We start from the raw sequence: 26,956 nt of genomic DNA on the forward strand, positions 1-26,956 counted from the left end.
CAGTACAATGATGAATAAAAGCATTGATTATAGACATTCTTACCTTGCTCTTGATTTTAAAGGGAGTGTTCCCAGTATTTTCCTGTTAAGATGGTTATTTGCTCTCTGTTTTTTATGGATAACTTTCTAACAGGGTAAGGAAGTTCCCTTTTCTCTCTAACTTGCTAAGAGCTTTTTATCATATGGGTTTTGCATTTTAGCAAAAGTTTTCCTGCATCTCCTTTAATCTGTTAAATGTAATGTGTTACATTTATTGATTTTCTCATGTTGAAATATCCTTGGATTTCTGCAGCAAAACAAACTTGGTCATGTGGATTATCTTTTTTTACTCATTGCTGAATTTGGCTTTCTAATATTCTAGTTGGAAGTTTGCTTCTATATTTATGAGCAAAATGAACCCATAATATTCCTTTCTTATACTGTCTTTGTCTGGTTTTGATATTGGAGATAGTCTGACCTCATAAAATTTTGCTCTTTTTCTACTCTCTGGAAGAGTTTGTGCAAGCTCCACCCTTGATTTTGGTGGAGCTTACCTGTAAAACTGTAGGCCTGTTTTGTGTGATAGAAAGATGTTTAACACTGCTTCCGTTTCTTTAATGGAAAGCCTGACGTCTTCTAAATATTTCTTTTTTCATGAGTTTTTCATAAGTTATAGTTTTCCAAGCACTTGTTCATGCTAAGTTTTCAAATTTGTTACCTTAACATTATTTTGTTATAATGATTTTTATTTTTTCCATTATAGCTGGTTTACAGTGTTTTGTCAATTTTGTACTGCACAGCAAGGTGACCCAGTCACACATACATATATACATTCTTTTTCTCACATTATCATGCTCCATCGCAAGTGACCAGACATAGTTCCCAGTGCTATACAGCAGCATCCCATTGCTTATCCACTCCAAAGGCAATAGTTTGCATCTATTAACCCCAAATTCCCAGTCCATCCCACTCCCTCCCCCTCCCCCTTGGCAACCACAAGTCTGTTCTCCATGTCCATGATTTTCTTTTCCATGAAAGGTTCATTTGTGCCATATATTAGATTCCAGATAAAAGTGATTTCATATGGTATTTGTCTTTCTCTTTCTGACAACTTAACATTATTGATAGTTTTCCTATTATTTTTAAGTTTTCTGCTTTATCTGTAGCTGTACCTCTCTTTTCATTTATAACATTACTTCTTTGTGCCTTTTCCATTTTTTCTTCATCAGTGTTGCCATGAGTTTGCCCTTCTTCCTAGGTTTTAAAGAACTACTTTTGGCCTTGTTTATTCTCTTTATTATAAATATGTTTTCTATTTTTACAGAGTTATGCTTCTAGCTTTATTATCTCATTTCTTCTCTGGTTTATTTATTTGTCTGTGTTTTTAGTGAGACACTTAATCTCATGAATTTTCAGTGTGTCCCTTTCTAATTTGAACACCTGTGATTATACATGCCCCTTCCAGTGTCATGTTCACTGATGCTTATAAGTTGTTGTAGGTGGCATTTTCATTCATTCCCTTCTGTGTATTCAGTCTCCATTATGCTGTTTTCTTTGATGCACGAGTCACATGTGTTTGTTAACTTCCAAGTGTGGGATTTTTGAATGCCTCTTTACGTGATTGACATCCAGCTTAATTGCCCTGCCATCAGAGACTGTGTTGTCTCTGAAATCAATTCTTTGATACTTTGGGGACTTGCTTTTAGCTCTGATACTGGCTCAGATTTTAAGAACGCCATGTGTATCTGGAAAAGAGTGCGGTCCTCTGTTCTTGGATGCAGAGTTCTGTGTCCTCTGAACACCTCTGGATAGAGCTGTTCCAGTCCTCTCAGAATCCAGTGACTTCTTGTCCAGGTGACCCTCTGCTCTATATCCCTGTGTCTTGTGTCCTCCAGAGTCGGGGACTCGTTCAGGAGGAATATGTATCTGGCCTGGCCCTGGAGGTTGAGGAAGAGTCGGTCCGATGGAGAGGAGGGGAGCCTGGATAGAGGTAGCAGCATAAAAATTAGTGGGAGGAGACCAGGGAATGGTATAGCTTCTGGGAAGAGGGCCAGTGGAGAAGGGGCAGACTGGGGCAAGGGCCAGGGGCATTTTTTGCATTTTAGGGCTGCAACTGTGGTATATGAACATTCCCAGGCTAGGGGTTGAATCACGGCTGTAGCTGCCAACCTACACCACAGCCACAGCAATGTAGGATCCGAGCCGCATCTGTAGCCGACACCACAACTCACAGCAACACTGGATCCTGAACCCACTGAGTGGGGCCAGGGATTGAACCTGCATCCTCATGGATCCTGGTCAGATTCGTTTCTGCTGAGCCATGATGGGAGCTCCCAGAAAGTCCCTTTTAAAGAAGAGAGGCAGGAGAGAGTTGTCCGAGGGGCAAAGGAGAGGACCCACAGAAAGGAGGAAGCAGAGGGTGTGTGACTGGTCCGGGGGATTGGACTGTGCTATGCTGGAGCATGTGCTCTGGTCACTAGGAAGCTCAGCAGTGCCCAGGGTCTAACGTGGTGGGAGAGTGGTGGTCCGGGAGGAGTTTGGGGTATTGGGCCTGACTGGGGTCATGCTCAGGTGGGTGGAATGGAGGGGTCTGGAAGAGAATGAAGGGAGTTTTGAGGTCAGGGTGTCAGGAGGGTTATTTACTAGGGCGTCAAAGTCACGTGTCAGTGGCAAAATGGTGGCAAAAGAGGAGGTGAGCCCCTGGCTGGCAGTAAGGAGAGGAGGGTAGCCAGGACTGTGCGTTGCGGCAGAAATGTGGGCTTGAGAAGAGGGAACTCAGGGGTTCTGAGCTCTCTTGGCCTGGAGGTGTTCTTTACTGGGAGGGTGATCACCGTCACATTCCTTAGTATCCAGCCCAGGACGCTTCTGAGAGCGAGAAGGGGAGCTGTGAATACCTAATGCCAGGTACCAGAACCGAGAAAACCAGGGCATGTCTACCGGAGGGTTCCCAAGCAAGTGGGAGCTTTCAACGAAGACAAGAGGGTGTAAGGAAATACCAAATGGTAGAGAGTTTTTTATTTGTTTGCTTGAGGCTATTTTAAAAGAGTAATCAATTGTGATAAAATACATGTAACATAAAAGTTACCATTTTAACCATTTCTCAGTGTACCTTTCAGTGACATTAGGAAACATTCACATTTTGCGCAGCCGTCACCACTGTCCCACTCCAGAACTCTCTGTCTTGCAAAACTAAAGATTTGTATCTATTACCCACTAACTCTCCCTCCCCTGAGTCCCTGGCAACCCTCATTTTTCTTTGATGACTCCAGGTACTTCGTAGGAACGGCACCTTACAATATTTATCTTTTTGTGACTGGCTTATTTCACAGAGCATAATATCCTCAGGGTTCATCTGTATTGTAGCCTGTCTCAGAATTTCCTTCCTTTTCAAGGCTGAATAATATCCCATTGCAGGGACAGATCAGATTTGGTTATCCATTCATCTGTCAGTGAATACCTTTGGCTATTATGCATAGTGCAGCTCTGAACATTGGCTACAAAGATCTCTTGGAGATCCTGTTTCTCATTTTTTTAGATGTATACTCAGAAGTGGAATTGCTGGATCATTTGGTAATATTTTTTGGCTGTACCCACAGCATGCAGAAGTTCCCAGGCCAGGGAGTGAACCCGTGCTACAGCAGAAACCCAAGCCACAGCAGTGACAACAGCAGATCTTTAACCTAGTGCAGCCCCAAGGAATTCTGCATCATATGGGTTTTTTTTTTTCTTTTTTTTGTCTTTTTAGGGCCACACCCGCAGCATATGAAGGTTCCTGGGCTAGGGGTCCAATCGGAGCTGCAGCCACTGGCCTACGCCACAGCCACAGCAACACAGGATCCAAGCCTTGTCTGTGACTTACACCACAGCTCACAGGCACACCAGATCCTTAACCCACTGAACAAGGCTAGGGATCGAACCCGCACTCTCATGAATACTAGTCGGGTTCATTAACCACTGAGCCACAGTGGGAACTCCATCATATGGTAATTTTATGTTTATCTTTTTGAGGAACCACAAGGCCGTACAACTTTACATCCCTACCAGCAGTGTACAAGGGTTCTGGTTTCTCCACATTTTTGCCAACACAGGTTATTTTTGTTTTTTAAATTTTTTAATAGTAGCCATCTTAATTGGTGTGAGATGATGTCCCATTGTGGTTTTGGTTTGCATTTCCATAATGATTCATTCTGTTGAGCATCATTGGCCAGGTGTATACCTTCTTTGGAGAAATGTCTGTTGAAGTCCTTGCCTCATTTTTAAACTGGGTTTTGTTGTTGTTGAGTTGTCAGAGTTCTTTAAATATTCTTGATATCAACCGCTTTGCAGATATATGACTTGCAAACACTTTTTCTTCTTCCATTAAAAAAATAGACATTCCCAAGGGTTCAGTGAGAGGAGCTAGTAGAGGGCTGGGTGAGGCTATTCAGGGGGAGTAGAGGGTAGGGAGAGGGGGCCTGGAGAGGGTTTGCATGTATGGGATGAATGAGTGGCAGTTAAGTGTCTGAACCTGAGGCGGTTCACCCATGTAACACACGTGGTGTCTGGGGTGAGGGAGATTGGGCGGTTGTATTAAATGGGCAGCAGGGATGGCCAGCCACACAAAGCAGGAGGTGGTGGTGGGTGCTGACCATCTAAGGCTTCCCCCAGCATGTCCAGGGGTGTGATTTACAGACCCTCCCAAGCTCAGATCTCCAGATGCCCAGAGAGCAAGGTGGTGATGATTTCTTTGACTTGGGGGCAGGAGAGCCTGTCAAACAAGTTGCATTTCAGTTTCTTTTTCTGTCTTTTCTTTTTTCCCAAAGCCTTTCTTCCTTGGCTGAGAAAAGCCACACACACACCCAACCAATTTGAATATGAGGCCTGCAGAACCACAGTGGAACCGCTGGTGGTAAATAGCCAGGCACAGAAAAGAATTCTTGAGAAAAGTTCCGTGGCATATAGGGGTCATCCAAAGAAACGGAAGGCAATTTGTTTTTCTCTCAGTGAGGCGGATGTGGAGGAATCACGTAGAAACTGACAGAGGTATACCAAAAGCTGCTGACTGTAGCTTGGATGTGGGGAAGAAAGAGGTCAGAGAGGTGATGTGTTGAGTAATCACACCCAACACTGAGAATCTGAGTGATCTTTGGCAGCGTTTGTGTCTGTTGTTGTCACTGGGGAGAAAGAATGGAAGGAGCTGATGTAGTAAGAACTGTGGAGCCTCTGGTGCTGTGGAGCCAGGAGAAGTGTGGTGGGACGCAGAGCCAGGCGCAGGCCCTGGAGGTGGGAGGTGGTCCCCAAGGGGCGAGCCAACACTTGAAGGCCTTGCAGGGGAGCATGCGCCCCCCCCCCACCAGGTGTATTTTATTTTCAGTAGAATGTTTTTAGAAAATTGGTATAGTTATTATCATTTAACATGGGGAGATTTCAGATAAGAATTTGTTTCTAGCCTCTCTTTTTTTATATCATTTTATTACTATAAAATTTAAGAGTCACATTTTAAGGTTGGACATTATAGGAGTTCCCTTTGTGGTTCAGCAGGTTAAGAACCAGCCTAGTATCCATAAGGATGCGGCTTTGATCCCTGGCCTCACTCAGTGGATTAAGGATCTAGCATTGCCACAAGCTGCAGTGTAGGTTGCAGGTGCAGCTCAGATCTGGCATTGCTGTGGCTGTGGTGTAAGCTTGCAGCTGCAGCTCTCATTTGACCCCTAGCCCAGGAACTTCCATATGCCACAGGTGCAACCATTAAAAAAAAAGTAAAATTGGACATTATAGTATAAGAACAATAAATTCAGTATTAGCTACTATTTTAAAAAATAATTTTTATTTTCTAAATTGATGTTTACTTTACAATGCTGTGTTAGTTTTAAGTGCACAGCAAAGTGATTCAGTTATATATATATATATGCACACACACACATATATTTCTAGTCTTTTTCAGAGTTTTTTCCATTATAAGTTATTACAAAATATTGAATGTAATTCCCTGTGCAGTACAGTAGGTCCTTGTTGTTTATCTGTTTTATGTGCTGACCCCAAACTCCTGCTTTATTCCTCTCCCACTCAGCTTATCTGGGAAAATGGAAGAGCTCATCCCTTCCCCAGAGTGCCAGTGTCCTCTCAGGACAGACTCCCTTTACCACACCTGAGCTTTCCCTTCCCCGAGGTTGGCTAAACCTGGCATCGTCCTCTGGGAGGGGTCAGGACCTCACTGCCCACCAGGCTTTGGGAAGAAGCCACCAAGCTGGGAGAGGAGGTGTGTGTCCCTTGTAGAGAGGATGTGTCATCCGCCTCTGCTGTTGCAGGGCTGGAAGTGCCAGTTCTCAGCTCCGTGAGTGGTGACCATAAATCAGGCAGAACCTCACAGAACCGGAACGTAGTGAGCGTGTCTCAGTGGGAGTTTGTCTCTACAGACTTTGAACATTAGTGATGACAGAGACATGAATTAACGAAACTGAAAAAAAGTTTCGGTCTGGAAGCAATCATATATTGCAACCTCATTTTATACAGGTGGATAAAGATAAAAGGGACAAGAAGTCCGCCTCAGGGACTGCAATGTCCAGAGGACAGTCAGACCTATGGCAGGTGAGGCAGTGGGCAGAACTATGCAGTATATCCTGAGCCCTACAGGTTCCCACGAGCCCCCAGTGCAGGCTGGCCAGCAAGGGGGTACTTTCCATACTGGCCTTTTTGGCTCCGTTTAGGTGGTGTTATTTTTCCCACAGGGAAAATATTGATAAAGAAGTGTATTTAGTACACATAATCAAGAGCATCTCAGCTGGACTTTGTGTTGGCTGCTGTATAGAACGTGAACAAATGTCAAGGGATAGAAAATTACTTTGGATATTTAAAAAAGAAGAAATATATAGTCTATTTTTTTTGTAACAAGTTTCTATAAATAAAATAATTTATACTATTTATAAGAAAAAAGTGTATTTATGTGTATTTTAATTGAAATCAGAGGGCAAATGGGATTTGTTATCTAACTAACTTTGCAGCTGGCTTTGTTGCAATCCATTTTTCCCCCCAAAGTGAAATGCATATTATTTCTTACAGAAATCATATGAAGAAAGCTACCTGAATGATCAGGTGCCATGTACCAGGCTCCCGAGCAGGCATTTTGCATGTGTCCCGCCTCATTCACCCTCCCTGTAGCCATGGGTGGGGAGGGGTACTGTTATCCCCATTGTCTGGAAAGGGAAATGCAGATGAAGAGAAATGAAAGAACTTGCCTGGAGTCTCATTTCAATTAAATGGAGGAGTTGGAATTTAGAGCCAGGCAGCCTGACTCCAAGTCCCACAATTGCCTCCTGGAGTCCCACTGGTGTATCCCCCAAGGGCCCTGCAAGGCAGTGACAGGGGTCCCTTTGTTGTCATCTCCTTGCCCTCCCCCATTTTCCCTTGAAAGCCGGGGAGAGAAGAGGTTTTCCTCACCAGCAAGACTCTTCATCACCAGCCTCTCTGAATGTGGGTCCCGTTTCTGTCCTCAGCTTGTTGATCAGAGTTTGCGATCTGAGTGCTGGCCAGGCAGAAGGGCCTCCTTTGGGCTCCCTCGCCTTGCTCTGTGCTGCTCACTCCCCAAAATGCAGGTCCTGGGCAGTGTGTGCCCTGCAGGACCCCAGGGCCTTGTGTAGTGGCTGGCTCAAAAGCTGCTCAGAGACTTGGCGGGAGAGTGAAGGCGTGAATGGGCAGAGGCCAGTGAGTGTGTTGGGGCAGGAGCCACACCTGGAAGCGGGCATGGAGGGCCTTCATCTGGCCCCTCGACCACAGGACATGGCCATGTGCCTCTGAGTGAATCACAGACAGAGGTGAGAGGGCAACCAGAGCATAAGATGATCTGTGTTCTCTTGCTTTCCTTTCAAATAATTACTTCTCGCCAAAAATGAGTGCTTTTGAAGTTTTACTTTAAATATAAATGTTCTGTTGAAATTTTTTATTGCCAAGTATTCCACAAACCATAATGTTAGCATGAAAGGGACAGAGAAAAGCTGATCCAGCCCCTACCCAGAGGTACTAGAAATGGAGGTGGGTGAGGGCAGAGACCTGAGCTGCCGCAGTCCCCGATTCCTTGCACCGGAACTGCATGAAAAGTCCCAGATGCTGCAGTAGAAGGGCCAACACCGAGATGGTTGCACGAAGCCCTATTTTTAGTTTATAAACCAAGCTGTGCTTTGCAGCTGGGAAAGGGTGTCTGTCCCTCAAGTTGTCTGTTGGTGAAATCATGACAGCTGCCTTCTCAGTAGCTTCTTCACTTTTAATTACTGGCTTGGGGTTGAGTCACAGAAGCCAAATGACAGTGCCTGTTTCTCTTTCAATCTGTTTTTAATTGGCATTATTGTTTGGGCACTGATGTGGTTGGACTAAAGATTTCCGTCTCTTTGTGAAACCTAAGCCTCCTGTCTCAGCAGGGGAAGCCCCTGAGAGCCCAGCTTCAAAGGTGGGTCATGAGCTGCCTGGTCAGCAGACCATCAAGGCCATCACTTGGGATGGGCGTCAGGATATAAGGAAGGTGGGGGTGATGGGGTCAGGTGAACGAGGGCCTGCTCAAGGGCAAGGCTATCCCCTCCCTGGTATCTCTTTTTCCCTTTAGGGGGAACCACATAAAAGAGAAGGAAATAGGAGGTGGATGAGTTGCCTGGAGCAAGAGTAGTTAGTGGTTACAGCAGAGCAGCATGGTTGCTGGGCTCTGGTTTCTGTCCTGGACTCTTTGGGGCTGGCTTCACCTTCCCCCTCTCAGACCTCCGAATGCCTCTGCCACTGGAGCTGAGGTCCCTAGCACCCGGAGTGACACCAGAGAGGGGTCAGTTTTAGGAACAGTGGGATAAGAATGCAGAGGAGACATTTTTAAAAAATATACATAGTAAAATCTACCACCCTAACCATTTTTAACTGCACAGTTCAGTGACATTTAAGTACATTCACATTGCAGTACAACCATCACCACCATCATCTTCAGAACATTTTCCTCTTCCCAAAATGAAACTCTGTCTCCATCAAACACTAACGCCCATCCCTCCTCTCCCAGCCCCTGGCACCCACCAGCCTGCTTTGTGTTTCTATGATTTTTACCACTCTAGGGGCCTCACGTAAATGGAATCTTACAGTATTTGTCCTTTTATGTCTGGCTGATCTCACTGAGCATCACGTCCTCAAGGTTCATCCCTGTTGTAGCAGGTGTCACAATGTCCTTCCTTTTTAAGGCTGAAGACTGTTTCCTTAGATGCATAGACCACATTTTGTCCATTCATCCATCGGCAGTCACTCGAGTTGCTTCCATATGTTGGCTTGGGCATCATGCTGCCATGAACGTGGGTATACAGATACCCAATCACGTCCCTGCTTTCACTTTGTTTGGGTACAGGAGCTATTTTATTTATTTACTTAAGTATAGTTGATTTACAGTGTTATGCCAATTTATGCTGTATAGCAAAGTGACCCAGTCATACATGTATATAAATTCCCTTTCTCACATTATCTTCTATCATGGTCTGTTCCAGGAGATTGGATATAGTTCCCTGTGTCTATACAGTAGGACCTCATTGCTTATGCATTCTAATTGTAACAGTTTTCATCTATTAACTCCAGGAGCTATTTATTTTTTAAGTGAAAAATTTAAAGATTAGTTTCTCCAAATGAGAGTGTCTTAGATATTAAAGTTTGAATTTTGAAATTTCTTTCATAAGAACAAAAACCCTTTTTTTTTCAAACCTTGTAGACTCCTGACCTACCTCAGTCATATAGCCCCAAACTGCAGCGCACCACTAGCACTTCTTTCTGGGGAACCTGGGAGGGATCTGGAAGGACCCAGATGGGCCCTACCTGGTTTCCTTGGGTGCTCAGGGGATCCCTGGCATCACCCGCCTGCCCAGATGTGCTTTGCGTGGCCATTCGTGCCGAAGGTCATGGACATATTTTACTCTGTTCACAAGCCGAGATGCTCTGTGTCTCTATCCTGGTGAATGTTCCAGATGAGACTTTCTAAGAATAAGGCTCTCTGCCTATGGCTTCTATCATCAGCAAGAAAAAAACTAAGCAGCAGGCCTCCTAGAGAGAGGAAAGTCTGGACCAAATGTCTAGCTCCCCTGCTGCAAGGACCAAGGGTTACCTGCAACTCAGGGATGTTTTAGGAAGACCACACAGTGGTGTTAACATTTTAAAGTCAGTTGACAGTATGACATTAAAAATTTACAAGAGCTCATGTGGGATCTGAACATTGGCTTCTCTGGAAATGTTCTGGAGAGCCACTTGTACTTGGATCCTGAGTCTGCCTATCCCCCTCCTCCTGGTCATGGGCGCTGTGGGCATCAGGGGCACCTCTTCCAAATGGAAACTAAGCACATCACAGAGTAGTTAGTGGGCAGCTGGGACACATGCGGTGAACCCATCCTCACTATCAGACAGCAACACAGGGTTGGGTGTGGTTGGGTTTAGAAATCTGATAAAATGGCTAATTCCAGACTGCCATGAAGAAACCTGTAACCAAAAAATGGTTTAAAATGAAGTCCTTCAGAAAGATTGTATAGTGTTTCACACAGCTCTTTGTGGACATTGAAGGTTATCGGTTGAGTGAGGCCAGATCTGTAAATTAAACATCCACATCTGAAGCTAGACCATTTGACTTGGTGACTTCAGAGAAGGGACAGTGAAGTCCACTAAGTAAAAATTAATGATTTTTCAGGGATTTGTAGGAAGTTGAGCAGCTTAATTGCATGCTTTGGGTGGATACATGTTGAAGAAAGCAATTTTAGGAGACTAGGAAATTGAGCAATAATCTTAACTTGGGTCAGAATTGTAATTATTGCAGTAATAGAGTGTTGCTGTGGGTATATGTGACCGAAATGGGAAGCAGGACTTTTTTAAAAGGCTTTAAAAATAACAACAAAATGTCCATTCTTTCTCTCTGGACTTCCTTAATTATAAATACCAGGTAACCCAGTGCTGGCTAAATATAGGTTCAGTGGCCATCTATATTTATAATTTTCTTCAGGCGGAAGTCACCAGAGCAAGATGGAATTAATTTAGTGTGTAGCTTTTTTATAGGCTTTAATTAGTTATGTTTTTCTTAAGCAGACCAAGTGGGATCAATGACATTATATAACTGAACTCTGACGCCTGTGACTCTCAAACATAGACTCGTCTCCAAGAGCCCAGGCCCTTGGAAGACACAGGCCCTGCAGATTAGCAGCTCCAGAAGCCGGCCCACTGCAGCTGCAAGTAGACAGGGTTCAGAACATCTGCTTCCAGCTAAAGGCAGGCTTTGGGAGTGATAAAGTGAATAGTTTTTTTTGCAAAGTCAGAAGCCTCATCTACAGCCCCATTCATTTCTGAGACCTTGAGTTGTGACATTTTGTGACTGCTTATCAGCTGTTCCTGTGAAGCAGATTCCATTTTGCTGGCTGGGGAGGCGGGTGGCAGTGCTGTGGACTGACCAAAGTATGGGCTTAGCCAGGCCCCACCCCCCACAAAACCCAGCTTACAGAACTGCACCTGCATCTGAGGTCACATCCAGTGGAGGCCTGAGTGGGTGGATGGACCTTTGGAACGATCAGATGTTATTTGGGGTGGATTCGACATGCTCATCAGTGACTGCTGCAAATCAAGCGTGATGAATTAGGTGGGGCTCTTCTCCTCTGTTTCCTAGGCTCTGCATAAAATGGCAAGTCACCTTCTTTTCCTTCAGGAAAGTCATGGGGTGCCCCAGCTGGATCCCTCCAATCTCACACCTGCCTTGTATAAGCAGGGAGGTGATTTGAAGCTGGCCGTACTCACACAGGAAAAAACGGGATAAGAAAGGCTCTTCCTGTAAACTCCCCCGGCCCAGGCCTCTCCGCCATCATACTTGGCTTCTTCCCCTTCCTTGCTTGGCTTTGCAAGTTGTTTATGCTCATCCCCACTTGTGGTCCCCAAGCCTCTCCCTCTGCACAGCCAGTTTCCTTGTCATGAATAAAGGATGCTGGGCCCCTTGGATGAGGTGCAGAGCCCTGCATTGCCTGCCTTGCTCAGCCCCACATCCCTGGGAGCAGACATCACATTGGCCATCTGCCCAGGTCACACAGCTGGTAGATGGTCTGCTGACTCCACAGCCTCAGCACTGTCCTGGGAGGGGACAAAGGCAAGACAGCAGTCCTTGGACTGGGAGGCCTGGAGTCTTGGTTACAGCTGCACTGGACAACTAAATGTAGGTAGAAAAGGGAAGATGTGTATCCCTCCAGTGTCACTCAAGCTCTGTTCATTTCATCAAACATTTTTTTGAACTCCTGCCATGCATCAGACCCTGCCAAGGCCTGAGGATTATGCAGATGACCATTCCTGCCTTTGAGGAGCTTTCCGTGGAGAGAGGGTGGGAGAATGGGCTATGATAGCCACCTTTGGGCAGGCCTGGGCCTGAGAGGTCCAGGAGGGCTTCCTGGAGGCAATGACAGCTGAGGTGGTGGCTAAAAATCAGAGTAGGAGGTGGGCTTATCGCTGTGAGGTGGCCAGCATGAGCAGCCCTGGAGGTGTGAAAGAGCAAGTGAGAGTCCCCCACACACAGCAGCGTTGCTGGAAAACTGAAAGTGAGATTGGTGAGGCCAGGCCTGTGGCCTGATCATGGAGACGTGTGTGCCCTGTGAGGGGCTCAGGCTCCATTGTCTAAGAGGAGGCAGAGCTTGGGAATGGCAGCATGGGATGGCAGTATGATGGAGCCTAGGAGGCAGCAGCACCCTGGGGGCGGAGGCGATGGGTGCAGCCAGGTTTGAGAACCGTTCAGGAGGTCACTGTCAGAGGGTTTGATGACTGGATGCTACAGAAGATCATGGCATCAAGACAAGAGGCTCCTGGGGAGAAGGAACAGATCTGGGGGAGGAGAGGGTCACAAAATGGCATTGATCCAAGGGACATGTACTGTGATTGTGGTAGGGGTCGCCTGGAGGCCTGCAACATGGGGTGCTGCCCCACCCCAGCTGCTCTGCCAGGAACAGGGAACAAGCCCGGCCTCCAAAGGACTCAGCCTTCCTAGCCAGCATGCTGGGGGCCAGGCAGGGCCCATGGGGATGGGCCGGGTAGGAAGGGGAGGGGCCTCCTCCTGGAAAGGGCTGTCCTCATAGGCTTTGACAGGATCCACTGCTGCAGCTCAGGGTCTCCTGTGACAGGTTTCAGAATCCACATGCCCAGCCATGGTCCAGACCTTTAGAACCAGGACCTCCAACAGGGGGCGGTTGGTAATTCTGCCCAAAGTGATGGGCCTCAGACCCAGAGGTTCTGAATTAGGGTAGCCTGCAGTGGCCCTGGAGGTCCACATGGATATGAGGGCTGTGGGAGAAGCAAAGACAGGCCTGGTTACATCTCAGAGTCATTTACACACACAACTATATACATACAAATGTAAATATACACACAAACTGAGTATACAACATATGTGAATATATACAGACACATCTGTGTACATACATGTGCAGTCGTACTTCTATGTACATATATACAGGTAAAAACACACAGACACATTTCCATGCTCACCTGCACACACTCACTCAGACACAATGGAATAGGTGTGTGCGTGAAACATGATGGTGTCTCTTCTGCTTCCTGCTCAGGGGGATGGAAAGTGAGCCCCAAAGAGGCACTGGGCTGTGTTGTGAATGAGCCTGCTGCTGAGGACCAGAACCAAGATGAGGGGGTGGGGGTGGGCGGGCCCTTGTGACAGTGATGCTTCCGACATGTTCAGAGGCAGAGGGTCATTGCTGAGGATGTGAACGCTAAGTCACACCCCGACTGTACTGCGTGCCAGGGGGTGGTTTTGAGCAGGTCATCTAACCACAGTGCCTTCATTTCCCCATCTGCAGGATGAGGATGATCGTGGCCTTCACTTCATGAGGCTGTTGCAAGAATCAAGTCCATTCATCTGAGCTCTCAGCTTGTGGCCTGAGATGGGGTGCTACTCTTGTTGTGAGCCAGGGGCCCCCAGCAGAAGTTGGGGACCTCAGTGGCTGGTAAAAGGAGAAGGAGGGGGAATTGCTGTCCCCTACTAGCTCTGTACTCTTTTTACCACCCATATTTTTTACTGAGTGCATGTATTACTAGGTTTTTTGAAGCGTCTAACGGAGTATCCTGTTAGAGAAACCACATCTAGCTCTCCTTGCTGTGGGTTCTCGGATCTCCTTTCTTCCAGTGTTCTGGCTGAGAACCCTTAGCAAGGTTTTTAATGATGTTTTAATGATCTTAACAATTTTATCAACTAATGCGTATAATTGCGTATCAGTGTTGAGAAAAGAGATGTGAGCATTACCTATTTAGTGGATTGTTCATTTTCTGGGATGGGAAACTAAGAGAATGGCTCTAATCAATATGTTTTGAAAATACCATGGACAAGAAAGAGAAAAAGCACTGCACTTATGGAAATTTTATGTCACCCTGGCTCGATCCCCTCAAAAAAAAAAAAAAAAAAAACCCACAGCAAAAAATACCATGCTGATCAGACACAGCTTCATCATCAAGGAAGAGGAGATGGAGGTTCTGGGAGGGCTCAGTGCTGAGCAGAACTGGGGGGCTTCCAGGGCCCTCAGGCAGTGGGGTTCTGTCACAGCTGCTGCTCCTGTGCGGCTTAGTGGTCATTTGGATGGGGCAGTGGCTGTGGGGCCACAGTGAGGCTACTTAAACATTGTTAAAATGGGTAAACATTATGTAGATTTTACCACAATTTTTAAAAATTGAGATTTAGAAAAACCAAACAAGGAGTTCCCATTGTGCCAGTGGCTAACGAATCCAACTAGGAACCATGAGGTTGCGAGTTCGACCCCTGGCCTTGCTCAGTGGGTTAAGGATCCGGCATTGCCGTGAGCTGTGGTATAGGTTGCAGACGCGGCTTGGATCCTGGGTTACTGTGGCTCTGGTGTAGGCCGGTGGCTATAGCTCCAATTAGACCCCTAGCCTGGGAACCTCCATATGCCGCAGGAGCGGCCCTAGAAAAGGCAAAAAAAAACCCAAACCAAAACCAAACAAACAAACAGGAGGTAGACCAGATTTGCCAGCCTTGGTCCTGACTGGGTTGGTGCTTTGTTAACCACACAGTGTGTCCACAGGCTTTGGGAGGACAGTTTGGGGCACTCCCCTCATCCAGGCTGCAGACTGTGTCAGGGCCTCTCACAGAACCTGGATTCCCACCTAAGGATCTGGGCCTGCCTTCCTCCTTCCTTTTCCTACCCTTACAGCAATTCTAGTATCAAGCAGCTCTTTCTTTTCTTGCCTCCTGTGCCCTGAGGCAAGCTGTCTGGCCTGTGTTTGCCTGCCTATCAAGTCTTTGGTAGTGAGGAAGGAAGGTGTCTGCTCCCCATGCCCTCACCCTGGACCCTGAGGTCCTGAGTGGATGGAGGTGCCCAGAGTCTCAGAGGGACCTGAATAGCCAGTGACCTGACTCCCTCCCTTTTTTTCTGAATCAGATTCCAGCCTCTCCTGCAGCTGTTCTTTTGTCCTCTGCATTAGGTGTGTCCCTCTCCGGACCCTCAGCCGCCATGCTGGGCTGGACATAAGTTTCCAAACAGATATGGCCTTGGCCATTGCTGCCCCCTGGGGTGGTTTGTCTGGTCAGCACTGTGGGAACCATCTGTTCCTTGAATTGCTCAAAGACAATGGCTCCCATCAACTCAGACCCTCTGAGCCATTGCTTATGATGGAACTGGATTGGGGCAGAGACAGGGGCTGGATGGCCTCGGGACTGGCCTTTGAAGAGAGGGTTGGCTGCCTCTGGCCTGGCTAGGCTGTCTGAGGCCAGGTGCTGCCCTGACATGTGCCTGCTTCCGGCCACCAGCTCTTCCCCTTGCAGTAAATTTGATTCAACTCTTAGTTTCTCCATGTTCCTGAGTGGAAATTGACTTGAATACCTGAAGTTAAAAGAACAGAAGTTGTGAAACATCTCCCAGGGATGGAGGCCGCTTATAAGCAAACATGCTGATTAAACATTGCTCTAAGTTAAGCCTCCACTATTGCCTCTGTTGCTAAATAACAGTGCTGGTATGCTATCAGAGGAGCCCTTTGACATATATAACAACTAACTTTGTTGAAGGAATGAGCAAGGTAACTGTGGGAGGAGAAATAAATGTGCTTTTGTGCAAAAGAGGACAGAAATAATGAGGTTGATGATGGCAGAAAGATGTCTTTAGGTAGAATGGACTGAGTCATAATTGCAGAAACCACTTAAAGAGCACTTACTACCTGTGTGGTGCCTTATATGTAAAGAACTGTACATACCTATATATGTATATAGTCTCAGAACAACCCTTCAAGGTGATAGGAACTGTTCTCATGAGGAAACTAAGACTCAGAGAGACTCTTAAGCCCAGGTCACCTGGCAGAAAGGGTTGAATTGGAATGCATTGCAGACCCCATGAGGGAATGGAGGAGCCTTGGAGAGGAGCCAGAGAGAGAATCCCAGCTCCCAGTGCAAGCCAGGATTTCTTGAACACCAACTAGACACTGGTCTAGGCACTAAACTAGCTGCTATATAGATGAGACCTACTAACCCTTACAACTATCATGGCATTCGATGTTCGGTGCTTGTAAGTGACAGACCTATCCTGGAGCAAGCCGAAGTGCACAAGAAGGTTCTTTATTTCCAGGGCAGGTGGGTATCTCCTCAAACTCAAGAACAGGAGGCAGTCAGGCTGCCAAGATTTCCAGAAATGAGGACTGAAGAGTGTAATAACATGGACTTTATCTTCTTGTGGAAAGATGTGAGAATGGCAACTCTGAATATCCACGTCCCTCCAGGTCTCTTTCTGGGCTGGTCTACTTTGCTCTGGACAGCTTGTAGCAGACACAGTGTCTGAGAGTGGGGAGGAGGAGCAAAAGGTCATTGTGAATTGGGTGGTCATTAGTCCTACTTAAACAGGTCTGTGGGGGAAGTTATCCCCATTTTTACACATAAGGAATTGAGATTTGCAGGCAGTGAATCTTACCTGAGATCATGTGATCACTGGTGGTCAAGGGAGTGGGCAGGTCTGGGCTGGGTCCATGAGTGAAAACCCAGGCTCATCATCACCACATCGAACTGCTCTAGAGAACAGTTCACCTTGAATTCACCCTTTAATCTGTAGCCGGAAAAGACACCAGGATGGTTAGGCTGTGAAGGGCACCTTGAGAGTCTATATGGTTGCTCTTTGGTCCATCTTCATTTAGAAAGCTCTGCTACCAAGGATGGTGACCAATTAGCTGCTTCAACGACACAGGAAAGTTAGAAGAAGCAGCAGTCTTTGGAGAACAGTGTCCTGATGCCCGTCACAAGACACGAGGCCAGTCAGTGCTGCAGGGAGCGCCACGATCCTCTTTGTCCCCTCCAGCCCTCAAGCTGAAATCTCTCCTGACAAACTGCTACTGGCAGGAAACTGGGACACTCTGGGGGCTTGAATGCTCTCAGCTGACCTTTGCACAGCCCCCTAGCAGATGGAGCCGCGTGTTTGCCTTGGCTTCCTTGTCACACTTGAGAGCGAATGTTCATTCTTAGATATTTCAGTTTACCCATGGGGTGGAGAGGATGGAGTCTGTTTATAAATGGATATTTTGGTGTAGACCTGACTTGACACTAACTTAGCTCCTTCAGGGATGCCTGACCCTAAATGAACATTAATTCCCATCTAAAAAACTTGGCCAAGATAATACAAACTTTAAATGATAGGAACTTACCACAAGATTTGGGAGTGTGTGCTCTATCGGAAATATTACCTGACGTTGTTTATCTCAAGAGGAGCATCTAAATCGACGTTCACGTTCACAGACGCTGAGTCTGGGCCAGAGCTGTGGGTGGGCAGCCTGATGGAGGGGGTTTCCTTTGGGAGCAGGATGAACTTCTCCGAAGATGGGGGATGTTTGTGGGATGCATCATTTTGTCAGATTGTATTACCTGCTGATATCTTTCTTCTTCTTTTGCAGATTGGAAACCTGGAAGATTATTACCATTTTTATCATAGCAAAACATTTAAAAGATCGACTTTGAGTAGCAGAGGCCCTCACACCTTCCTCAGGATGGACCCCCAGGTACCAATTTCTGTTCCCTTCCCAGGATGCTTTCTTAGGGCCTGAGTGCTCTTTGCTTCTTGTTTATGTCTGTGGTTCTAAAAATGACTGAGTCTAGATTTTGATGGGATTCTGGATAGCCCTTAGTTGTCCAGATCCACTTTGAATAAAACAAGACTGATGAGTAGCTATGTATCATACCATCTAAATTCTCTAAATATTTGGGTCCCTTGTGAGACTTGAAAATTCATATTCTTGATTTTAGTGTGAAGCAGCTATCAAATGAGTATATAGATCTACTAAATCTTTAAAAATCAACAAAATACACAGTAATCAGAGGAGATAAATATGCAAATCTTACCCATAAAGGCAAAATGACTAGGCAATTCAAGCTATCATTTTAATAGTGAAATTAGAATTTGGGCAAATGAATGTTTTTGTGGTTGTCATAACACGCATCTTAATGGTTACCAAGAATTTAAAAACTTGAGCAGTAAATATAACTATTTTCTTCCTAAAAATTTCTGTAGTTGCTGAGATTATAAACATATTATTTGAAGAGAGGCCAACTTTTTCTAGTATAGTTCAAATTTATCGGGTGGGTAATTATACTTTATTTCTGCATAGATTTGAAATTAATATTTGACAAATATCAGTCAACAGATACTTGGTAAGATTAAAAATTTAAGATGGTCCTGTGAACCTTTGATGGCTTCATTCAGGAGGTGATCTGCTAATACTTGATATGTGTCCACAGCAGGGCCATTGGAGTGGATGGTGGGGGCTGATAGTTAGTTGAAAAATATAATGTGTCACAGGGCATTGAGTGCTCTGAGGGAAAATGAGAAGTGAGAAGCAGTAGCAGCCCCATCCCCAAAACGAGACCATTGGTATATCATAGTTTTAGAACATGGAATCGCCCTCTCTTTTTAATTATTTTTTATTTTTATAATTTATTTTTTTTCCCACTGTACAGCAAGGGGATCAAGTTATCCTTACATGTATACGTTTTTCCCCCCACCCTTTGTTCTGTTGCTATATGAGTATCTAGACATAGTTCTCAATGCTACCCAGCAGGATCTCCTATTCTAATCTATTCTAAGTTGTGTCTGATAAGCCCAAGCTCCCGATCCCTCCCACTCCCTCCCTTTCCCATCAGGCAGCCACAAGTCTGTTTTCCACGTCCATGATTTTCTTTTCTGTGGAGATGTTCATTTGTGCTGGATATTAGATTCCAGTTATAAGTGATATCATATGGTATTTGTCTTTGTCTTTCTGACTCATTTCACTCAGTATAAGATTCTCAAGTTCCATCCATGTTGCTGCAAATGGCATTATGTCATTCTTTTTTTATGGCTGAGTAGTATTCCATTGTGTATATATACCACATCTTCCAAATCCAGTCATCTGTTGATGGACATTTGGGTTGTTTCCATGTCCTGTCTATTGTGAATAGTGCTGCAATGAACATGCGGGTGCACGTGTCTCTTTTAAGTAGAGTTTTGTCTGGATATATGCCCAAGATTGGGATTGGGAATTGCCCTGTCTTAAAAGCAATCTGCTAGATAGTAGTTTGTGCTCCCAAGCTGGCACGTGATACTCCTTTGGCCCTCCCCAGGGAACACTGATAATAAAGTTTCTGTGGAGAGATTGGTCTTAGTGTTGTCCCAAGCCAAACCACTGACACTTAGGGTTCCTCTTGTGTTGACCAAGCTGGGGATAGTGGGAGAGATGGTTCATCCCAGGGAACTGCACCTGAAACACCCTTCTCCAGGGCACAGCTTTGTGGTGCTCTGGCTTCAAGCCCATAAGGAAGGGATCCCCATGGAGTTGGGCTCTGACAAGGTGGACACATGGTATATCGTTCTGAATTCATGTGATAGGTGAGTGGGAGGATGGATGGATGGAAGGGTGCGTGGGTAGGCAGATAGAAGGAGATGGATCTCAAATAGTATCCTAACCCCATTATTCCTTCATAGCCAGGCAAGGAATTTAATGTTTTATGAAGAGATTACTATGTGATTGGGCACTTTAATATGCATCACCAACCTCATCCTATGGGGCTGTGATTACACCTGTGTGTGTTCACACCTTGGAGCTTGGAGGAACCTTTTTCAAAGGGGCAGGTGGATTTTTTTTCCTCAGAAGCAAAGCCAGGGGGCAGTAGCTCATTCTCACAGGATGGGGCCATCAGAGAAGGGCAAGCAGATCTAGTACCCATCTCACCAAGAAGCTGAGTGGAAGGGGCCTTCTGGGCAGAGGGCACAGACCAGTCACCAAAGGAATATGGGTTCCGTGCAGCTGCAAGGAGGGCTGTGGTCCACAGTGGCCCATCAGCTGTCAAAGTGTTGCCACAGTAATGCCCTCCACAATTTCACTTAAGCAAGCTAGGATCTGCGATATGAGGACAGTATGCTTGTTCTCTGTCTGAAGTCTTAGGAGTTATTAAATGTTACCACAGAGATAGTCACAGCGAGGGGCACTATGTTTGTGTGGCGATGGGGGTGGGGGGGACCCATCCCCCACATGGGCATGCCATGAAAAGAGGATGGGACCGTGGATTTCTTGGTCCCCTTTCCTGAGGAACTTTGGAGAAGTAAACTGTTCCTCAATTGTTAGAACTACAGCAGAGCTGAAATTGGAGACTTAACCTGTGTTTTGTGGGCATTTTTTTTTAATGATTGAATTTTAAAACTTTTAAAGGTATTCAACTCAACAGCTTTACCTTTCCTTTCAAAAATATTAATTGTGCATCTGCTGGGTGTGAGGCCCTGTGCCCCAGGGGATGCAGAGATGCCCACAGAGCAGGTCTCCCCCCAGGGGAACCGCAGAAGAGCGGGGTGTGAGACTGTAGCAGGCGTGCGAGAAGAAGTCCCAGGTGGGCTCCAGGTGGTCTTCGCCAAAGCGTCTGAGATGATGATCTTATTCATTCTATGTGGGTTCAGAGTACTACATTCAGTTTGGGTCCAAAGGCAAGATATTCCTGGTGATCACTTGTGTCCTTGAAGGAAAGAGAAGGAAGGGGAGAGACCTCCTAGGCAAAGGCTGTGGCAATTAAGTTTTTTCAAATAAAAATCCCTCTTATATATGGCTCCTTAATAAGCTCCTGGCAGGGCCACTATCAAAGCATCCTGCCAATAAAGAGGAAAGAGAGAAGAGGGAAATAGCCCTGCACATTCCAGCCCTTCCTGCGACTCCCATATGATTGGCTGATTGTTTGCCAGAGTTCTAATTAAATGCTTAGCCCCAGGGAAAGCCTATGGACATCTGAACCAATTATGAGTTCAGAATCACAGCCCAAATGCCTCTGTTTAAATACGTCTAGTTTTAATGCAAACCAAATCAATTAGCTGTCAGTCTGACTAATATTTACTCTACCTAGTCATTCTGATGAAATATGGTGTAGAATTAGCCATTTTCCAGAAGTATTTAGCGTTATCTTTTCTTGCGATGTACCCGGACGCTTTCCCACATTAGCAAAGCAATTTTGTGACACCTGCGCGATTGGAGGGTTGTGTCATTAATATTATTAAGGAAGGGAAGAGATGACTTAATATTATTCAGAATTATTGGAATGCATTTGCCATGGTGTTTGAATGACCACACTGGAGATGAATGTTAGAGGGTTTAGGATAAAGTTCAATCGAATGCAGATGGTATTTTATTTTAATTAGCTCCAGTCCCTGTTGTACAAAATCGCTTTGATAAGTGATGGAATTTACAACCCATCCGCACCTCCCATGAAAGCTGATAGAGTGTACATTTGTTAAACAAAACGAAATGAAACACGAGTGAGAGGGAAGATTTAAGACTTCAGCCACACACACGTTTATTAAGCATCTCTTTGCCCTGATCCTGTACCAGCGTCGTGCAGTCCTTTCCCTTCCATTCCTAATCACCTTTCCTTGATGTTTTTATCCACCTTTGAAGAGGGCCGTTTGCTCAAAGGGCTTTGTTGACGAGCCCGCTCCTTGGGAGAACAGCCTGACTGTTCTCAGGGCATGGTATCAGTCACTGGGTTTTTCCAAGGGCTGTCATTTAAGCAAACTGAAAGCATTTGTTTTTAACTTGTTCTTTTGGCCAAAAGTCTGGAGAAGGGTGGATGTTACAGAAGCATCAGCCAATGGCGGAAAGGATTCACACATTTTTTAAAAATTACTTGTTCTGATTATGTTCCAAGCTGGCTTATAGTTCGACATTGCTGCCTGCGTCTTCCAACCCTTGCATTTTAGAATGATGACTCTGGTTCAGCCCTTCCTTTCCCTTCAGAGCTCAGCCAGATTGATGATGGAAACAGGAGGATAAAGATATTATTAGGGAGGCCCTCGGAGGCTCCTTCCTGGGCAATGGGCGGCTTTGGGTTGATGCTTTGTTTTAGTACTTTAACTCTCAGAAGCTGGAAAATGATTTCTGGGACCAGAGTGGGCATTCTGTTTCATAGGATGGGACTTTGTCCCCAGAGTTTAATCAAAGCTCAGGTTTCTTTCCAGCAGTGATGCAACGTTTAAGCCGATCTTTCCATTAACCACAGATGGAATTTTATCTGACAGTTTTGTGTGCTGGAGCCATTCGGAGTGCAAACAAACAAAAAGTTCCTGGCAAATACAAGCACATAGACAGAAAGTGACCACATTGATCTCAGGGTTGATGAACTATGGGATGGGCTGGGGGCAGGATGGGCTGCCTCACAGGGCCTGATGGATTGACCCACGTGGGGACAGGAGAGGTCTGCGGCTGTCTCTTCACGTTTCTGCAGAACCCTGGGGCTAGTGGACTGGCTACTACGAATTGGTAAACAGTTAGAATTTTCCAATATACTTTAAAAGATGATGCTTTATTATTTCACCCCCTGGCACACTCAGCACTTCCACTTAGATGCCTCAAAGACATCTCAAAGTCACCTCGTCCCAGAGTCGACTGGCCACCCCTGACCACACCTCTGTCACAGAAGCGAGAGTCCTCTCACCTGAACCCCACACTGCCCGGTCACTAGACTGCTGTGGGCACCCTTGGCCAACACCAGTCTGCTCTCCACCATCCTTAGGGATCCGGGAGGACTTCTGGAATGGTGCCAACCACCCCTGGGACTGTCCTGCCCAAGTCCTCGTCCTCCTAGCCTGACCTCCCTGTGGCCCCAGCCACACGGGCCTTTACACTCCTCATTGGATGGCATCTGCTCTCTCCCCCTGCACAGCCTCTGCACAGACTGCCTCCCCTCTGTGACTCTCCCTGACCCTCTGGTCTCAGCCATAGCCCTGCCACCAGGAGCTAGAGCCCTCCGGCTAGCTCGCTTCTCCTAGCAGTATGATGTTAACATTCTGAGTTTGTGAGGTTTCCCTTAGCGCCTGACTTCCCCACCAGACTCCAGGAATGGAGGTGTCGTCAAGGCTGCTTATTAGCCCTCTGCTCTCATCCCAGCGTGATACTCACACACAGAGGTGGTAGGGCCAGAGCCTGAGCAGCACCCATTCAGAACTGACCACTGCTGGGGAGAACATGACATCTTGAAGGGTTTAGTGGCCACATGGACATCCTCTCCCTGCAGTTCCCAGTGCCTGTGAGAGCTGTCCATTGACAGCTGTCAGCCTTGCTGGACCTCGGGCCCCCGTATTGTCCTTGTGACATCTCCTGCTGGCCACTTTGGAAGCACTGAGAGCACACAGTGGTGTTGGTGGGAGCAATGAGGGGTTTAGTTTCCTGGGAGTCTGGTGAGTGACAGGGATGGGGCTGGTGGGAGTTGCAGCTGGTCCCTAAGGCCTGTGTAAGATCGGGCAGACCGCTCAGTTTTCTAGAAACCACGGAGAGGCGGCAGGGAGGCAGAGGAGCTCATGGTTAGATGCACGCACGCCCACCTTGAGCTGTAAAGTTGTCAAAGGCCAAGGCCGCCTCTCATTTGTTTTTTCTCCCGGTCCAGCAGACTACCTGGTAAATAATAGACAGATGCTTAGTCATTGTGTATTGAAACATCTCAGTGTTCACGGAGCGGGTTCACATCAGCCCGTTGTATATGTTACCGTTTATTCCTCAACTTCTTTTTATGTAATGACTTCAGAAGTTTACTGTGGCCTTGGTTAAATTGTGGCAAAAGTCCTAAAGAGGGCTTGACAGAAGGTGACTGGTGACTGGGGAGCAGGTTGTCTATGAGCAGAAGCAGGTGATCCTCAAGGGGGACAGGGTGCTTCCTTTCCTTTCAGTCGGAGTAAGAACTCACTCCGGAGTGAATGAAGAGAACTAATGTCCTCAAGTCCGCTCACCCTACTGTTTCCCAACATTAGCAGAAGCAGCAGTGCTGTTTCTCACCAGCGTTAAGGGTCATCTTTTGGCCCATGCAGTTCAGCTTAGAGGAACCTGGACCCTGCTGTTCCAGTTGTGGCTACAGGCGAGGAAGGGAAGACAAGGCTGGTCCCCAGTTGCCTCTGTGACATGGGCGGAGGATTTCAAGGCTGAGTTAGAATAGCTTTTATTTTTTGGCTCATCTTCCTTTTCCTTTCCTCTTCTACTGCCCTGGCTTGTGGGTTTCCATGGCAGCCCAGCATCTCCCACCCCACCCGAGGTGGTATCCTCAGATGGGCTTGCCAGGTTCTAGTGAGTCTGTTTAACCACCACTCCCTTGTGGACCTGGTGCCCTCTGCCCCCGGGAAGGTGAATGCAAGAGTATCAGCTCCTCATGTGGCGCGCCCTGACCCACTCTCCACCTCCCTGAGCCTGGCTAAGTCCCATGCTTCTTAACCATTTTGGAATCACAGGCCCCTCCGAAAAGCTGATGAAAGCCTTGGACATTCCCTCCCTCCAGAGAAGAAAAGAGAGAAAAGAAATCATATGCTCATGTCCAGTCTGCATACTGCTTCTGGGGGTTCCTGGGACTTAAGCCTTTCCATCCTCCAGGGGCCCCAGGCCCTGGGCAAGAAGGCCCCAGCTTGGCTACCACTCATTTCCTGTGTGCATTAACCATTGCCTCTCCTGAGAGGACCAGCTTGCAAACTCTAGGGTGATGTGCCCTTATCAGGGGATACTGTTCTTCTTTCTTTGAATCCTTACTCAGTGAATTAGCTTCTCGCCTCTCTTCAGCTGGTGGAAAGTTGAGCCAACACACGTTGGGGTAAGGTGTTGAGAGCAGCCCCTGTTGGCGGGACTCCAGATGTAGGCATCACAAGCTGCTGAGTACAGGTGCTCAGAAATGAGCTCATCTGATCCTTTTATTTTATAGGCTGAAGCACAGAGAGATGGGGTCAAAGGTTTACCTTCTGCAGGTCTCCTGGAGCACTCTCCTCCCCTGGAAGAGACCCGAGAATCCTGTGACCCCTGAACATTCAGGGGTCTGGACTCTGATGTCATCTGCAGATTTGCCCTGGACCACAAGCAGGGCCGGCTCAGTCATGAGCAAAGAGTAGAGGGCATTCCACAGTCCTTCTGCAGTTACAGAATGAAGTGTCCTTCACTTAGATGAAGCCAAGGGAACAAGAGGAAGCTGTCCAGAGCTGTCTCCCTTGCTTTGGCTAGCACAGTGCATGGACACAGTATCTAAATAGAGTTCACCATCCTCAGACTGAGCAGTGGGGGCTTGAAGGAGGTTTAGCAGCTCAATTCAGATACCTTGACCCTGTGGAGATCTGGGAGGGTGTGGGGACCTCTGCAAATGGTCTTTGTGGCCTTAGTCTGTCTCAGAGCAAAGACTCCGGAACCCCTTCTAGGACTTTTCAGCTCCTGACAATGTCCTGGGGCTTCCCAGGTCTAGCAGTTGTGGGCTTTAAGGCAGAGCTTAGGCATCTGGTGGCTTTGAGTGGAACACAGGGTTTTTCATGCTCTCTCTGGTGATGCTGGCTCATGGGAGGAAGCTTCAAAACACCCCTCTTTGTCACTTATCAAACCCAGGACCGATGTGCCAGGCCACCTTCTGGTCTGGCAGTGTGCCCATGGCATCTGGGAAGAGGATGTGGCTGGGGCCACCTGGGGCCACCTGCCAACATGACATGCGGCCAGTTGTACAACTCAGCAGCAGTGATTGAGATCCTGCTCATTCATGTGCCCTCTCTCTAAGCATCTTTTAAGTTTTCCTCCTCTTAGCTACATGGCAACATTTAACAGATGACAAATTTTGATTTGACTTCTCCAGAAGAAAGCTGAAGGAGGCATGGCCTCCAAAAGAAAGCTTTGTGGTTCACTTAACCTTGAGATGATTATAAAGTCTTCTTTGCAACAAGAATGTTTAGCAGGAAACATAGAGAAAATGAATGAAAGGAAAAGGGGCAGAATGAAGTTCTCTCTTCAAAATATGACTTCGAAGGAGTCAAGATGCCTTATGCAGCTTTATGGAGGTGTGCCCAGGAAAGATGATTTGTGTTGAGCTGGGGTTGTGTTTGGCAAACCTTGCTCTTGCCCCAGATCACTGATCTTCCACAGAATATAACCCCCCCTCGTCTGGTGGTCATGAAAACCCAATCGCGTTTTCTTCGCTGAAGGGTTTTTGAAAGTCTGTCAGTGGTTATAACATATTCGTAATCTGAAGCTTACTCATTTAACTTCATTCCTTCTTTCAAGCATTAGGTGACGTCTTACTGTATGTCACACATTGCCTGGCACATGGAAGTACAGCACCAGCAAAACACAGGCCAGTGGGGAGCAGAGGGTGATCACATTGGCACCCAGACACATCCAGGCTCAGTACTGGATGAGCAGGTCAGGGAAGCCTCCCACCCTGGCAGAGACACACCTAACTTTGCAGGGTCAGCTTTCAATTTGCCTTTTCAGGAAGAAAGAGGATAGTACTAGAGTCCAGCAGATCTTCGTCAATCAAGTCCCTGTTACAGGCAGGTGTTGGCTGAGAGCTGGAGAAACAAGCATGACAGAGACACATCCCTCCGTCCAAGCGGAAGTGAGCTTCTGAAGAGATAAAGTCCATGTCCCACGGTGAAGGCAGAGTTCCCTGCAGACACACAGTTGGGGCGTGGAGCCCAAGCTCCCACTCTGGTCAGCGCAGCTGTCAGAGGATTCCGGGGCAGGGCGGGTTAAGGAG

General features: G+C 46.7%; 1 protein-coding gene across 4 annotated transcripts in view; it reads left to right on the forward strand.

Moving 5' to 3' along the window:
• Positions 1-26,956, forward strand: part of PCSK6 (proprotein convertase subtilisin/kexin type 6) — a 188,424-nt gene that overhangs the window by 29,346 nt on the left and 132,122 nt on the right. For all 4 annotated transcript variants that reach the window (XM_047766897.1, XM_047766900.1, XM_047766896.1 and 1 more), the window contains exon 2: positions 17,860-17,964. In XM_047766897.1, coding sequence (XP_047622853.1) covers positions 17,860-17,964 — 105 coding nt within the window. The remainder of the gene's footprint in view (positions 1-17,859; positions 17,965-26,956) is intronic.

This window comes from Phacochoerus africanus, chromosome 2, assembly GCF_016906955.1.
Source record: "Phacochoerus africanus isolate WHEZ1 chromosome 2, ROS_Pafr_v1, whole genome shotgun sequence".
Classification (NCBI taxonomy): domain Eukaryota; kingdom Metazoa; phylum Chordata; class Mammalia; order Artiodactyla; family Suidae; genus Phacochoerus; species Phacochoerus africanus.